At 41.7% G+C, this 17,624-nt stretch overlaps 1 protein-coding gene across 21 annotated transcripts in view; it reads right to left on the bottom strand.

The window, feature by feature from the left end:
* DMD (dystrophin) overlaps window positions 1-17,624 on the bottom strand; it is a 1,274,903-nt gene that overhangs the window by 87,762 nt on the left and 1,169,517 nt on the right. For 17 of the 21 annotated variants that reach the window (XM_064151948.1, XM_064151973.1, XM_064151974.1 and 14 more), the window contains one exon: window positions 4,170-4,231. In XM_064151948.1, coding sequence (XP_064008018.1) covers window positions 4,170-4,231 — 62 coding nt within the window. Of the gene's footprint in view, window positions 1-4,169; window positions 4,232-11,015; window positions 11,119-17,624 lie in introns of those variants that run through there. The other 4 variants (XM_064151969.1, XM_064151970.1, XM_064151971.1 and 1 more) reach the window with 1 other exon arrangement.

The raw sequence follows: 17,624 nt of genomic DNA, 5'->3' as shown, positions 1-17,624 counted from the left end.
CACATCACTGATTTTTACTACTTTTCATATTTCAGCACTATTTTTTATGTTCTTAGTTGATATAATTTCTTCTTAATTAATTGATACCAACATCCACTGGATACACCTGATCTAATGGAGGATGTCCCTGCTCACTGCAAGGGGGGTTGGACTAGACAATGTTTGGAGGCCCCAAGTCATTCTATGATTGGTGCAGTTATTTGTTCTTGCATTGATTTGACCATTATGCAACAATTAAGTAATTTGATGCTAACAGCTTATTATGTAATCCTAAGTAATCATAAATTTATTAAAGAGTTAAAATTGCCCAATTTGAATCAAGAGTAGATGATTCATCAAAACTGATAAAATGATATGTTGTTTAAATAATAATGAAGAGCCAAGAACAAGAAATTTAATATCTTACAATTAAATCTCTTTTAAAAATGATTTTTTTTAATATGTGCTAAATTTCAAGTCAAATACTTTATAGTTGTTAGTAGCATCTTTATAAACAGCTATGTTTCTGCAAATGAGCTCCAAGAAAACTTGAGAATACTTCCTTAACAAAATCAGTCAGGGTTGGAAGGTACCATAAGAATCATCTAGTTCCAACCCCACTGTCATGGGCAGGGACACCCTACCCTAGAGCAGGCTGCACATAGCCTCAGCCAGCCTGGCCTTAAACACTTCCAGGGATGGGATCTCAACTGCCTCCCTGAACAACCCATTCCAGCCTCTCACCACTCTCACGCTAAACAACTTCCTCCTCACATCCAGGCTGAATCTCCCCATCTCCAACTTCGCTCCACTCCCCCTAGTCCTGTCACTACCTGAGAGCCTAAAAAGTCCCTCAGGAGCATTTTTTTGTAGGCCCCCTTCAGATATTGGAAGGCCACAATGAGGTCACGTCAGAGCCTCCTCTTCTCTTCTCCAGACTGAACAGCCTCAACTCTTTCAGTCTGTCCTTATAGGAGAGGTGTTGCAGCCCTCTGATCAACCCAGTAGCCCTTCTCTGGACACACTCCAGCATGTCCACATCCCTCTTGTGATAGGGGCTCCAGAACTGGATGCAGTACACCAGGTGGGGTCTCACCAGAGCAGAGTAGAGGGGGAGAATCACCTCCCTCAACCTGCTGGCCACACTTCCCCTGGTGCAGCTCAGAAACTGGTTGTCCCTCCAGGCTGCAAGTGCACATGGGCAGGTTGTTTTAGAATTTCCTTCTATAGGTTATTTCTGCACTCTCTGATGCAGTCCCTACAAAAGCCAGCATGAATTACTTCTTGGACCAATCATTTGATAAGGTACAAAAGTGTACACAGCATTTTCCAGTCTTCTTTTACCAGTATTAAATAATGTTCCCAAGTAGTTTAGCTTTATTTGCATAAATATTCAAACTCCTAAAGACAGAAAGCTGAGGTCAGTAAGTTTCAAACTTGGAATTAATCTCTTTTTGAAAAAAAAAACAAAATGCAACAATGTGTTGGTGTGTGAATTGGACACATGAAGAATAAAACTAATATTACTCATGGGGTTTTTTTTGTTTAATAGAGGTTTCTGTTGTGTCTCAAAGACACAGGCAGGTGAGGAGCATTATCTAGTGCCAGGCTGCCTCTTCCTCCTTCACTTAATGTAATTTGTAAGACTTTAAATTAGACATAAAGATCCCTTTGGAAATGATGGTATACTGGTGCCAATTAAAGTGGGGCCAATTTACAGAAAGGCAGCACATCAGTACCTGGGATGTATAGAGAGAGACATCACATAGCTCAATTATTCCCTACAGGCTAAGTGTAGGAGTTGGAAAATGAGAACTCTTGACAGCATTGATGTGCTTGGTCTCCCTTTTTTTTGCATTTACCTGGCTTGCAGAATTCACATTTTCTCCCTGATTTTAAGAACACATACACCTTAAGCTCTTTTATTACCTTCCTCACACAAATGAGAAGCAAAATTTGGAGGCTGATGTGGGAAAAGTACTGGGATCTAATGAGTACGTAATACAAAATCAACTTTCATAATATCTTCTCAGATAAAATATTACTGAACAGTCTGAAAAGACTTCAAACATCCAATTATTACCGTTCTGACCCGAGGCAAAGCTAAGCACTGAAAATACATCAAGGGCTCTCTTCAAGACCAAACGGGTTATGCTTGTATTATGCAGTTTGCATGAGTTAGGCAATGATGAATACACCCAACTGAAAAATAAAATAAATGGGTAGCTTATGTGGTAGTGCTCTTATCAAAGCTTCACCCCATGTGGCAGTGCACAAAGAATCACCTTGTCTAATCTGGTTTGTACATGTATATGAACATTCAAGTTTACTAGTAAAAATGCACATTACACTTCTTTTGCTAAAACCAGTGTTTGCATCATTTTTAGTAAGTGTTTGGTCTCAACCTCAAAAGAGATAAAATTAGCCAGAAAATGGACTGTCTGTTTGGATAGTCCTTGCTCCTGATAAGGTAGCAGCAGGGTTTTAGAAGAAAATGAAACAAAATCTGCCTAAACAGGCTCCCTCTTTATGCAATATGAAATAATGCTATCTTAAACTCTTGGCATTTGGGTGATACCCACAGTGATAAAACTCAAATTAAATGCAAAGTGACTTCAGCAATTACACAACTTTTGAACTGTGGATGTGAACACATCAAGAGGTTTTCCTTCCTTATAGAGAGCTATCTCTTCACTTCTTGATATTAAAGAGTACTCCAGCTGAAATAGGGAAACACCAGAAGAAAAGCAGCTGCAACAGGATTTTAGATCTGACCAACAACAGTATCAGAAATATCATTCAATCTCTGGATCAAAGGCAGCCATGGAGTCAGAATGTAGTTCAATTAACAGGGAACTGTTTGAAGATCTTCCTGCATTAAAGGGATGTCTGCACTTGCAATCATTACTTGTCCTGAATCTCTTAAACCACTCACCTTAAAAGCAGAAATACATAGGAGACAAACAGGGCAATATATTATAATTAAATGGCAAGCCAATACTTGTCTTCTTTTGCACTTGGTTAGCCTGAACTTATACATCTTGTACCCTTTTCAATAAACAGAGCTGTATTCTGGTTAATTTTCAATCAAATTGCTGCCACAGTGCTAGTTCTGCAAGGAAAAAAAATCTTCACAATGTTTCATTCTAGCATACCACTTTTCTAAAATATTCTTGGTATGCCTTTAATTGCAGAGCACCATAGAGATACCTGAGTTAGCTTGAAATAGATTAAGATGGCATAATTAGACTGTTTTCAGCAGCTAAAGGAGACTTTAGCAGGAGATAATTTAAACTATTTTTCACCATGGTAAATAAGCCTGCACTGGTTGCTAGATTTGACTGCTCTAGTGATCAAGCTGGCTCATTTAAAGCTGGTATATGTATGTGTGCTGTACAGACATAACCTCCTTTATGAATGCAGAATATTCACTGATATTTCTTTTAGAGAAATTGCTTCATTTGTATTATACTCTCTATTATTTATTAACAGAACCATTAAAAGTAAAGAGTTAGCTATTAAATGGTCTGCCAAGCAGCCTACACTAGAGCCTGGATCGACCTATTTTCTCTTAGAGATGTGCTTCTGTTAATAAAATCCAAAGCTGTTAAAAAATAAAATAAAACCCTCCACCAGAGAGGCACATCTGAAGTCATAATAAGCATGCAATTTGGGTATTCAGAATGACATCATGACAGCTGCCATGCCTTCAAAGTATTGACAGCGCTTTAAAAATAAAGCCCTGGTAACGCAGTCTGGCAAATTGCTTCAATTGGCTTCCTACCACCCAAAAGTCAACATTAACAGCAGCTTGGTTTGATGTTTCATCTGCTTTTTGTATAGTAAAAAAAAAAAAAACACACAAAAAAAAGAATCTTTTGATTTCTGTCTCAGTCTCTCAGTGAGAGCTTGCAACAATGCACCCAAATTACTCCATAATCCCAGCACATTTCAAACGTGCTAAATGAAATATTATTTTTTCCACTGCACGTTTGAGATGTGTTATCATGTCTTAATTATTTCCCTTGCAGAAAATTTTAACCTTGATAAAAGCACTGGCTTGCACTTTCACTCTCTTTTGGGTTTTTACTAGTTTTAGAAATCTTTGCCTTAAGAATTAAGGGTTGCAAAAAAAGCCAAATGACCAAAACAAGACAAAGAACGAAACCGAAGCCAAACTGATCTCTTACCTAAAGACTGGTAAAGCTCAGTCATCTTGGGATGATCCCAGCAGGTCGTTTGCGTCTCATGGCTGCAATGCAAAACATGAAAGTTAGTAAAGTAAAATTGCTAGAGAGCAAGTGGTACAGGTTGCACATCAGAGCACTATGCCAGACCAACGCCCACAGCCCTGGCAGAGGCTCTCAGCAGTGGCAGTCTCTTGTCTTCTCAAACACGAGACATTAACTCAGAGGACTTTATTTAGGCATGGGCTCAAGAAACAAAATGAAAAGCTAATATTAAAAAGACAGCAAGTATTCATATATGTCACAATGTCTTGAGGAGCATGTAAACATGTCCATCAATTCTCAAAAACTCATTGCTCTGTGCAGATTGTTCTTCAGTTCCCCTAGGCTAGAGGGCAAATATTTAAAAGAGCTTAGTTCTTAAATTGTTTATGGGAATTCTGACCATATACTGAAATCCATGGTATTTTTGACCTGCTTCACCTTACATATTCTTTCAATGCTTTCCCATGTGGTAGGAAAGAGCTACCAAATGCAGTGGTTGTAGTTCTTCCTTTTGGTCCACACACCTGCACTAAAATCCCCGTGCAACAGCCCACTGACCCACCCACCATCGGCTTACACCACTTTTCAGGTCACTGTGTTGTACCCCCCAACGCTGACAGTTCCTTTCAGTACAGACTATTTACAGCTCCTCTTTTTCCCTGAGACTCTCAGTCACTTTCCCTTGCCCTGAAGGTCCCCATGTAGTGTCAGGCAGCAGAGCTGCTGGGAAGCCAGGGATAAGCTAAAGTGGGGTTATGAAATGCTGCAGCTGACTAGAATGTAAATTGGACAGCCTCTGCATTGAGGCTAGCAGGCTAGCAGCCTTCAGCTTTGCAACACAACATGGTGCCAAAAGGCACGCAGTGTGAGAAAGCCAACAAAATGAAGTGCTAGTGGGTGTAGTAGCAACCCATGGCTCCTGAGGTTACACTTCATATAGTTTTTCTAAATGACAGCATAGCTTAACATGATCATGTTTCCATGCAGGCATAAAACTCAAAAGAAGTTTCTCCTTATCTATCCTGTAACCAGTAATAAAGTCCTGTTCACAAAGAACTCCAGGACACTGAAAGACACCCATGCATATTCATAAGAACAAAATCTGGAAAGCCTATGTTGCTAGCAGTACAACCACATTTGCAATGTCTGTACTTAAAAAGCAAAAATCCTGCCTCCAACTTCCACACATCATTCAGGAGTGCAAGACCTGACCCATAGTGCTTGGAGCTCTTGAAGCACACACTTCCCAGCTACAAGAGACCAAACCACAGCCCAGCCAGTGGGTTGAATGCACCCATACACCCAAAAGTGCACTGCAAGACTGATATTAGACATTGTTTCAGAGAAAAAACGGTTCTTGAATTCTCTTTCTGAGACAGTGATCTTCCCAAGCATACTTGTACCTTTTATAGGTTAAGAAGGGGTAAAATTTTCAATGAATCATTTCAACACCACTCCTACTCAATGAAAAAAAATGAAAATAGTGATATGTTTTCTTTGTAAGATTTAATTTTGGACTCCAAAGACAAGTTACTTATTTGATCCATGTGAATACTTTTCTGGCCCAGTAACCTCTATATATTCAGTAGCTTACTATATATAATAATTCCAGATTTTGCTCTGTAACTGAAAGAAAGAATTAAAGGCACCAAAAGCATTAAGCATAAGGAAAAAAAACGCTGCCCTAGTTGAGCACTGCCTTTTAAACAAGCCCTGTCTCATCAAGCTCGGCATCCCCTCCTCTTCCTAATTCCTGCGGTGGCTAAAGGCAGTGAAAGAGGGAGGAGGACACCAGAAGAGCAAAAGCAGTCTTGTTCTTTGCTTTGGTAAAACACGAGTCCTGCAAAGGGAGGTGGCTGTAATCACAGTCATAAATCTCAGCATGCTCTGTTTTTTTTTAACGCAGAAACTGAGCAGCTTCAAGTGAAAACCTGTGGCTCCAGGACACTCGCACATGAGCTCCTGCGTTTCCTACCACACTTGGTATGGGCAGGTTCTGCAGAGAGAATGCAGCACCAGTGGGGTTTACCATACTCAGGCAGAAAGCACATTTTTTTAAATATCAGAAATAATTTCATTTACACACTGAGTCTCTAAAAACTTGCCTACTTGAAGCCTCTGCTTGTACAGCAGCAGCTCAAAGAAAAATAGAAAGGGAGTGCACTCATCATAGTTAGAGACAGTACAATTCAGGTGTACAGATGGTACAATTCAGCAGACCTAGATAAATTCTGAAGCCCCCGAAGCTGGGACTGCAGATTGTTTGCACCCAGTTTCGGTCCCAGATCAACAGCTCCCCACAGGTGAGCTTGGCTATCCTGGCTTGCCTCAACACAGGCAGGCAGCCCCAGGAAGCGTGGGATATTTGAACTACATCTTGGTTTGTATGCCAAGTCATATAGTAAGAATGAGAGAAAGAACTCATGCAGTTACAAGAAACCTCTGAAAACAGATCTACCTGAATTCCCCTATGAAATTAGTTAGGTAGCCCTATTCTTTTCCTGTGGATAAACTAGACCATTTCAGACTCCGCAGACGTTAACTTGGTGGCCTTCTAAGATATCAATCCTCCATTACAATATTTTAAAGCCATGAGATGTCTGGCAAAGGTGTATCTAACTATGGAATTCTATACCTGTCTTGCATAGAGGAACAAAAGGACCATCTCAGATGTGGAAAACTATTATGGTTAATCACTAATTGGCATTACATGGATGAGTAATTTATTAATTTTTAAAAATTATTATTTTTTATGGTAAGACCTAACCACATACTGGTGAATTTAACATGTATGGTTTAAGCTTATGGCATTTGCTAATACACCAGAAAATACAAACCAGAATTATCCAAGATCTTGTTAATAAAACTTCCATTGCCAGAGAAACATTGGATTCCAACTCTCTTCAGGTAATTTTAAGAGTAGTAACACCAAACCACTACTCAGTTTGCTTCTTCTTTCATGGGTGACCTGATCTAGTTGAGGATGTTCCTGCTTACTGCAGGAGGTAGGATCAGATGACCTTTAGAGGTCCTTTCCAACCCAGGCAATTCTGTAAAATTTATTCCCTTCAAGATGTAAGGAATTTTGTAAGCAATGATTTATTTGCTTCATCTGCAGAGCCAATATGCAGGGCAGGTACATTCCCCCTTTTCTCCCTACCTTTGTTTTATTTATAGACTTATTTGGAACTTAGAGGAAATACTCCTTTCTTTAGGTTATAAAAGTCATTTCAGTAAAGACCCTAACTCTGACCCCTGCCACTTTCCCAGCACTGACTACCCATGGGGCAGCAGTCAGCTGGTGCAATCACTCTCAGCAATTTGACTGAGATCACTCAACCCTGAACACTGTACTAGACCCAGCAACTAACTGGTGAGCCATCAGTACACCTCTGTACTCTTTCAAGCAACAAGGGCTTTACAGGGAACTGAAGCTTGTGTTGGTGTGACTTCTGTAGAGTTGAGTGCTAGTACTGAGGCAGGGCAGATTCTGCTGGTACTTTACATGCAGAACACAAGAAGGCTGCAGCTATTTTGCTCCAGCTAAAATGTGTTTGCCTCTCAATTGAACGTTTTCAGCTTGGGAAGTTATCAACAATTCTGCACACAAGGGCAGCTCCAGGAAAGGTTAGATTCCATCGAGGCTATTCTTCATAAGCCTCTGTGCCATTTTCAAAGGCCATTTAATTGTGAGCTTTGGGGTTGGACCAGTGGGGGAGGATCTGTGTGTATGCCCTCACGGTGAGTACCGTCTGAAGTGAAATGCCAGCTCAGCAGTTCCAGGCAGCCTCAACCACACTTAGGAATGCTGTAGCATCCTTAATAGATCTGCAGCAATGCATTTGCCAGAGTTTGAAACTCCTGTGAACAAGGCCCTTTACAGCTTACAAGTAAGAAAGACATGAAAAGTGTAGTGTAAGTTCTCTTGACCAGCAGCAGCTGAATCAGAATGAGAAGAGATGCACAAATAAGTATTCAAGATGCTTTTCCAAAGAACCACCAACATGAAAAGGCATCAATGCACACAGCCAATAGTTTTCCGATATTACACATGCTCAGAGGATGTATTTTTCAATTTGGCTCTACATTTAGGTCAATTAAATTGACCAGTAGCTTTTAAATCATCAACATTCTGCAAGAACAACAACAACAACAAATGTATGTGGGCTGATGCAGTGTACTTTCATCTTTCTCACCTAACTTAAGCTGCAAAGGTAGAACGGAAATTAAAACCTTGCCTGAAAAAGAGAAGAGCATCAATGGATAATGGTGACATCTAGGTGCTGGTGTGACTGGCACACTAAATACACTGATAATTCAGTGGGATGAAAGCACAGTCTTCACTTAATACATCCTCTGGGAACTGCAGGACCACTTCATTAAAGGATAATTATATTATATTAGCAAAGATAATTTTTATGTGGGGAATTCTGTCACACTATGCCTGTGTGAACTCCTCTCCTCCTGCCAACAGCACAGAGATTTGCCTCTCATTGCTGCTGGCAGAGCCAGTAACACATAGGATTGAAAACCTGAAATCAAGAGATGATATCCTAACTGACATGCCAGCTGAATTGCACTTCCCTTGCTATAACTTAATCAGTTTGGACAAAACAGTTACCTTATTTTCCTTCCTTTGATACTATTTCTAAGCAACACCAGCAGCAGTAGTAGTGAAAAGCAATGCTCCCCCTGCACAAATTCCCCCCTCAACATTCCTGCACAAGCCACACTGAAACATTTGCAATCCTTTAACTGTTTGTGATTGCACTCCCTCTCCACCTCCCCATTCTCCTCTCTTTTTTTAACTATTTATATATACATATATATAGGATTCAATCTCATGTACTCAGCTCCAGAATCTTGAATTTTAGGTTGCAGCTGCAATCCTCGTTAAACTCTAACATCTCTCTTCATTGGCGGTAGCAGAGCCATGCTTGCCGCGCTTTGCCCCTCACCCTTCATTAGAAGGTGGCACAAACCAGATGAGCATGTGTGCAAATGTGCATAGAATGAGAAATTCTATCAGGTAGCAATAAATAAAAAGCTACATACACCTATAAAAAAAAGCTGAAATTCAAGCAGCATTTTACAAAGCACCAAACTGATCCATTTTCAAGCAATACAATTTGCAATACCTCTCACCTTCTGCCTTTGGGGTGAAGAAAATGTTATTCCAACCACCTTAGGACTGTTGTCAAAAAGCCAAAATAAACATGATAGAGTTGTTTGGATTTTACTAAACTGACCTAAACGCAGTCAAAATCGTACGTATGAATACACTACCATTCACTTAAAAGAAAAATGTTTTCTTCACTAGATGACAGCAACAAGAAAGATTTAACATTTGTCTTTTTGCAGCGTTTTATTAATGCCTCAGATAAAACAAGTTACTGCTACAGAAAAACATTAGCAATGTAAAAAGGTGACAGTCCTTTGTGCTTCACAAAGGACTACTGTTTTCATCTGTAATCTAGAGACTACTGATCTGTGCACAGATTATTTCTGTTTAAGACAAGGATCACAGTCTTTTCAGCAGGAATTTGACTTTAGTGTGTTTTATTGGCTTTTGCAAGATTTATCAGACCGCTGAAGGCTGCCACCGATACACAATAAAGTTTCTCGCCGATACTGAAAATGAATAGTAGAAGGGCAAATATCAAGTGCCGAGTACTGAATAGCAACTCTTTTTTTCTCCCCTTGATGTTAAACATTTGTTTTGTACGCTCTATCATGGTCAAAGATTCCTGCTCAGTAGCTAAGGCTTGGTGATTCTGCCCCCCCAGCTGTTCCTCTCCACTGATCTATTTGCTTTTCAAAGTCAATCCTCTACACTACTGCCAAAGCAATTTCACTGCAGGGTCTTGTCAAATCCAGGCTCAAACACAGATGGCCTCAAACAATTCCTTGGCGCTAAAAGGTCAAAGATCCTACACAGAACCGCGTTTCTTGTTTCCTCAGCTCCGCGTGCTGCAAAGCCACCTGCAAAACCCACTTCTCAGCCCAACTTCATCTCAAGCTGAGGAGCGAGGGCAATGCTGGTGTCCCAGGCTGCAAGGCGGTTTACAATACCTCTTAAAAGGCAGTATGATGTACGGCGTAACAACAAGTGTAGCACTTGGGAAGCAATAGCCCAGAGGCAATCGGCCCCCCAGCTTCTTCTGCCTATTCAATCAAAAGAGTACTTCTAAGCGTGAAATCCCTGGGAAAAGTAAAACACCTCTAAGCACGTCTGCTTTTAGGAATTCTGTTCAAGTTCACGCCTCAACCAAGTTACAGAACGAGCCGTGTCTGACACCAGTAACGTTTCACAAAGCTGCGCTGCCCCTTAAGACCCAAGGCTTAAGGACGAAAGCCGATTCCCGTCCTTTCGGCACCTCTCCGGAGCCTCGCATGTCCGCGGCACGCTCGCGATTCCTCGGCCGGGCCCCAGCGCTTCACGCTTGGCGCCCACCGCACCTGCACAGGTACGCCCGCGCCTGCCCGCGCCTCGCCGTCTCCTGCGCGTCCGGCGCCCAGCTGCGGCGCCGTCAGAGACAGGAGGCGCTGAACAAAACGCCCTTTCAAGTGCCCAGAGGAAACCAGGCAGCACGCCGACTTTTCCAGGGCAACACACGAAAGGCAGGGCACGGCAGCTTCCCGCCACGGTCTGTGAAGACGCCGGTTAGCCACGCTTCCCGTCACCTCCACAGAGCGCACGACCATTCCAGTGGACACCCAGACAAAACACCTAAGAACCCCCAGCCTGTCTCCGCCCGCCCGCCCGCTCTCGCCGGCACCTGCCGCCCCCCGCATCCCCCTCACCCCTTGAGCTGCTCCCTCATGGCGGCGACTGCTCGGCGGCGGCGCGGAGGCAGGAACAGCACGACCGCCCAGCCCCGCCACCCAGCGCCACTGCGGCCGCCCCGCCGGCAAGGCGGGAGGGAAGGAGGGGGCGGTGCTCCCCCGCCCCGCCCAGCCCCGCCCGGTGCCGGTGCCGCGGGGAGCTCCGCCCGGGGCCTGCTCTTCTCCTCAGCTCGGCAGCGGGGCGAGCGAGGGCATCTTGCCCTGGTGCCTGCGTTCACCCGGGCTGTGGCAGCTCTTCTGGCGGTGCTGCGGGGAGACCTAGGCGGTTGCTTGGACCCTTTTTTATTCGGGGGGGCGATACGTTTCTTGACCTAGTGCGAGGTGCCCCTGCCCATGGCAGCGGGGGTGGAACTGGATGATCTTTGATGTCTCTTCCAACCCTGCCAATTCTGTGATTCTTTACGCTCCTCTGGCCCCGCCGGTGAGATCGGTGCGCCCAGAGGCCGGCAGATCTGCTCGCTTGCAGCGGACTTGGGAAGTAAACTTAAATATGTACTGGGGCTGGGAAGGATTTGAATGAGCCTTAACTTGGGCTTTTGCTTCGTTGCTGTTAATTTCGGCCCTCAGAATGCCGAGTAGTTTATTTGTCAGTGAAACCAAGTGATTTCATTGCCACGGGCTTGCCATGGCCTGACTGGGAAGAACGAGCTTCTACCCCGGAGCTGTCAAGCAGAAGTAGTTGTTCTGCACATGCCGAGTAGCTGTTGCAGTGCTCCTTTATATTAATTCCTGCTTAATATCTGGCATACAAATTAAAATGAACAGTCTGCTTTTAGTCACAAGCATCTCCAAGCGGTGCAGCCAGTCTCCTCTCGTGCAAGTTATACAGTTACATCTTTTACACGTGAAAATAATGCTGCATGGAGAGCAGAGGCCTTTTCCAGGCCTTACAGACTTTGGTCTCTTGGTAAAGCCACAAAAAGGTGTCTTTCAAATGTACACAAAACTTCCCTTTTTTATTTTTACACTGGGAAGACACATGCCTGAGAAGACACATGCCTGAGAAGAACAGAAAATTCATCTCACTCGGTATTTATATCACTGGTATATCATAGAATGGTCTGGGCTGGAAGGGACCTCCAAAGGTCATCTAGTCCAATCCACTCTGTAGTAAGCAGAGGCATCCTCAATTAGATCAGGTTGTTCAGAGCCCCATTGAGCCTCACTTTGAATATCTCCAGGGATGGGATCTCAACTACCTCCCCTGGGCAACCTGTTCCCATAGATTGTTCACAGTATTACAGTATCATCAGGGTTGGAAGAGACCTCACAGATCATCAAGTCCAACCCTTTACCACAGAGCTCAAGGCTAGACCATGGCACCAAGTGCCACGTCCAACCTTGCCTTGAACAGCCCCAGGGACAGCGACTCCACCACCTCCCCGGGCAGCCCATTCCAGTGTCCAATGACTCTCTCAGTGAAGAACTTTCTCCTCAGCTCCAGCCTAAATCTCCCCTGGCGCAGCCTGAGGCTGTGTCCTCTTGTTCTGGTGCTGGCCACCTGAGAGAAGAGAGCAACCTCCTCCTGGCCACAACCACCCCTCAGGTAGTTGTAGATAGCAATAAGGTCACCCCTGAGCCTCCTCTTCTCCAGGCTAACCAATCCCAGCTCCCTCAGCCTCTCCTCGTAGGGCTGTGCTCGAGGCCTCTCCCCAGCCTCGTTGCCCTTCTCTGGACACGCTCAAGCATCTCAATGTCCCTCCTAAACTGGGGGGCCACAGACATGTTGGTAAGCACAGAACTCGATGGGTTTTATCCTAAGTTCCAGGAGAGTTCTCTGAAGCCTCTAGGCAACTGAGTTACCTGATTTTAGGAAATGCTCAACCAGCAGTTCAATTAAACCCCACCTGTTTTTTTTTCTAGGAGCATTAAATACATAAGATGCTCATGGTACAACGTCTCAGGCTCCAAATGCAAATGTAAAACTCGGCAGAATGAAATCTTAAATTCCTGTAGTTGTCAGACAATTTGTTTTAAAACATCTAAATCACAGTTTTTTGTTTACTTGGATCTGCAACACTACTCCAACATGGAAGGCAAAAGAGGATTAGTTTTTCTGTAAATATGAATTGCTATGTTAAAACTCACTAGCCCGTGAATGTTTTCCATTTACTTCAGTGGACCTGGTATGAGATCCATTACTACTGCAGGTAGCTTAATTTGAATGAACTGTCTGAAGGCTGTCAGTCGTGCTGCACCAAAAAAACCTTTTTTTGCCTCTTTAGCGAAGTTTTCAGATGTGAGACAACTCTCTCTTAAAGTTTCCAAATAGGATGTTTAGCACATTACTTGGGAGGAACCTCATGGTCCATTACAAGCAGAAAGCAGCTGCCCATGTCATACAAAGTAACCCAGGGTAGCCGGGAGCCTGCTGTTTCACAGCCAAAGTGGTTTGTTTTCCTTCAAGAACTATCTAGCACTGATCGCCTGGATACACATTCCTTCAGTTTTTACTGTTTCTGGAGTTTCCTGGTCTGCCTGAACAGAAGCTTGATGCTGCTATTATCACATTGGTCTTCTTTCCCTTACAACAGCGCCAAGTAATAAGAATTTTAAAAACAGTCTGAATTTCTCATACTTTGCATAATCTCCTTTCTCCTTGAGTTACAAATAAAGCATTGTATTCGATTAGACTCACAGCAGGTGAAAACCCCAATTAGCGAATCCATTTTCTTGGCTTTTTTTCCCTACCTTACACCCACATACCACTTTTTTTTCCCCCTAAACAATAAAGGGGAACTCTGAGTCACTCCTCAATTGAAAAGCAAATTAACCCTTTGATCTCCCAACTCAAACAACTATCTACTTGAGAACATCCAGAGGGAAACATGAATGTTGAAGGATTAAGAGATTAAGGCCTATTGACTTTATAATTTGATTTTATAAAAAAATAAAATCTATTTAATATGCTTCTGATTGTTGTCTCCAAATTCACAGAAGCTTTTAGCTGTTTTGATTGACCTCAAAACTGTTTTTTTTTGCTGCATGATATATACATAAGCGATATCACTCTTGCTCCAAGTTACTTTTACAGTAGCCACAATTTATTATAAAAAAGCCATTTTGTTTGCAGTGTAAAGGGTTATTGTCTTTGGCATTTGCACATGAAGCCACCCTTTATGCTGTACTTAATTTTTAACCCTTTTTTTGATTAAAGACTGTCTTTTTCCTGTAGAAAATAAAACAGGATTACAGGGTAAGCACAATTTTAATTCCCTGTGGTTCTTTTCTTGTCCAAGGGCTATGCAATCACCTTGTGAACCTACACAGAAACCTTAATCAGAAGGAGAAGGTTGTTTCCTTTTACAATGTAGGTTTGTCCTGGTCTATATCTAATGAAGATACTTGTCTCTTCAACATTTTAACACCACTGATACTTAAGGGAAACTGTAACCTCCTAATAAATACTAGACTAATAGGGATAATAATTAGAAGCTGCCTTATTACCCCAAAAGTTTTTTTCAGGGAAAAAATATATATAGTAAAAAGAAAATAAATAAAATTAGATTTGAAGGCAGTCTGATTGCATTTGCTGCTGTCTATATGGTTGCTGGAATCTGCATTTCAGAAACCTTTTTTTCAGTTTTAGTATATTCTTCTCAGAATGTTGTCCCTTTTCTATAGGCAAAGGACCACAGACATACAAACATTAAACATAATAATAGGAACATAAAATAACTGACTGCTAAACAACAATGTTTGATTCTGTGGTGAGTTTTCTGTAAGAGATTAACATCACTGCTCCATGTTACAAACAGATAAGGGAAAACCTCAATGTGGAAAGGGGTAGGGACTTGCCTAAAATTGATCATTCAGGCAGGCATTAAGTGTACCAATTTGCCTGCAAGTTTAGCACTTTGTGTCTTAGAAAACTAAAGAGACATTTTAAGCCATTGAAAGTGAAGATAAAACATTTTCTATTAACTGAGTCTTGCTTCCATAGTTCTGTGAAGGATGTAGTCCTCCTTTTAAGTACGGCTTTACTGCTTCTCAGTCAACTGGGTAGGGGATTGGCAAGTGCTTGCCTTGCATATAAGAAGGCATTGTGGTGCCCTGTGTCAGGCTGGCTAAGCCGTTATGCTGTTTGAGTCTATTTTCTTTTGCTTGGTATAAATAAATACAAAGAATTACTTGGGATGGCACAATGACACTTTCCTGGATCATTTGTCGTAAACATGCTCCAAGGGTTGACACTTCCAGGATTTTTCTAGTCACTGTTGATAGCTCTTTCAGAAGAGCCAAGAAGGGAATACTGTTTTGGATGCTACTGGTTTGTTTGGTCGAGTGTTTTACTTTTGGCTGTTTTCACTGGAAGCATATTAAAATATTCTAAGTGCAATGAAGGAAACAGTTTTGAAATTCATTTTCCCCCAATGCTGCAATGCACATTAAAGATCTGCTAAAACATTCATAGCTCTATACACTTACAATGAGTTATTTACACCATGGGAGAGTAGAGGGAGGAGAATACCACTTTCTGTGCAGAGGAAAACTCAGTCTATGTCCTAGATGAAGGGTGATTAGCAAGTGGTGCTCCCTACACAGGATGTGTTCTCTGCAGAGTAAGGCAGCATGTAACTGGGTAGTGGAGCTCTCAAGAGTTTACCTGATGTTCACTGAGATGTTCTTAGAACAGACAGTCCCAAAGAACAGAAAAGGAATATTTATTTATTTCCTTATCTATCTATTTATTTAAATAAAACTAATTCTTTGGTAATTACAGAGCTTGCAGCAGTGTACTGCATGGTATGGAAAGTATTTGCACATAGCATGTGAGACAGGAGTACATCCTGCCGAATGCACAGAATGGCACAACCTCTATGTTCCTTTGGGCTATACTTGCTTTTATTACACTAGAGACACCTGATTAAAACTGAAATCTTAGTCACCCTACAAGATGAGTATCAAGGAGCCTCAGGAGCAGCCTGCAATTGCATACTGTTGATAGAAGAGGAATGAGAGGCTGCTTGTCATTTTGGATTTTTTACACACATGTGTGAATTTCATCTTGTTGAAATCTTGGAAGAGCTAAATTGGAAAGGCTAAATTTTTTTAAGCTGATAGTGACAATTCAGACACTCTGAAGTAGCAGAGTGCTTGTTCAGTCTCTACTACTAGGTGCACGACCCTGACGAGGAGCAGAATAAGACTAAATGAGATTACATGCATCACTGGATGCAATGAGATAGCACATCCAGGATCCACCAGTGCCCCACCAGTACTTATAAATGCCAAAAGCTCTTTTCTTCCTTGCACACCAAACCACAAGAAATAAACTAAACTGAGTAACTCCTACTCTTCTGGAGTAGAGAAATGGAGTGTGAATAGCTCAGAGAATGGAAAGCTCAAGAAACAAAATGCAGGCAAAATGCTGATAAATAGAAGTATTAAAAAGCCCTCTGAAGTAAGGCTTTAGGAAAACTATCAAAAAGCCCAAACTATAAAAAAAAGCCTTTAAAATCTACTAACAGAAAACTTATGCCAAGCAAAATTGCTTGCTGATCTTTACAATATACAAATAAGAGTTGAAAAATAATAATTACACCATAATAAATGCTTGGTTTGAGGGATCTGAATTGGCGAAATGAATGGTTACCATTTCAGGGAGTAAGGTTGAGGACTAATGCAGACTAATGAGGATAAATTAAACAAAACAATGAAGGCAAACTCCATTTCTTACTTTTCTCTGCATGCCCATTTAGAAATAAATGATGGGTTTGGCTCCTGAGGGATTAAAATAAAAAGGAATGTATAAACTGTCTTTCACACTGACTTCTTACCACAAAACCTTTCTTTCCCCAAATAAAATTCAGTGTCACAAGCACAAAGCTTGCTTCCCAAATCATTAACTTCTCTACTGTTTCCTAAGTACAGATCACAACACCAAGAATCTCTACCTCTTGCAGTCCTGCTTTACTCAGGGCACAGAAAACATGATCCTAGCTACCAGAAACCATGCATTCCTGGTCCATAACAGCAGCTTCTCTTTGAAAGGATTCCACAGATGTTAGAGGAGAAGCATGCTTTCCTTTCTAATTTACTTTTTGGTTGCAATCAATAATATACACACACATACATATACACACTAACAAAACTATTTTTATATGTAATAGACAGAGAGAAAAGTTTTCCTTTCATTGAGAATATTTTTCTTCCCAAATGTCTCTATGTAAGTATTTTCTAGAAGAGAAAATATTCATACAGGGATGAAAAAAAAAAGCCACTTAGATCACGTTAGGAGATTACATACTGAGAAGTTCCAACGGTAAATCTGCACTTAGGTAGTAAAAGGACAATGAAATTTACTGTGTTTTATGACACTTGTGTGCAGGCAAGTTCCCAGACAGACCATTAGCTAAGCAAACTTTGCACTCTTGAAATAACACATTCGTTTCTTGCTGCCTGTGTTTCAGTGGATGCTTTGCTGTGTACTTACAGAACTTCAAGCATTTGTTGCTGTAAAATGTACTTTGAACCTGTTGTAATAACCTCATTGTTTCCTCAAAGAACACAATATACTATACATAACATTATGAGACATAATTCAAAGAAGAAGGAGCCTTCCCT

Source organism: Pogoniulus pusillus, chromosome 12, assembly GCF_015220805.1.
Source record: "Pogoniulus pusillus isolate bPogPus1 chromosome 12, bPogPus1.pri, whole genome shotgun sequence".
NCBI lineage: Eukaryota > Metazoa > Chordata > Aves > Piciformes > Lybiidae > Pogoniulus > Pogoniulus pusillus.
The sequence above is the reverse complement of the archived record's forward strand: the minus strand, read 5'-3'. Positions and strand labels throughout refer to the sequence as shown.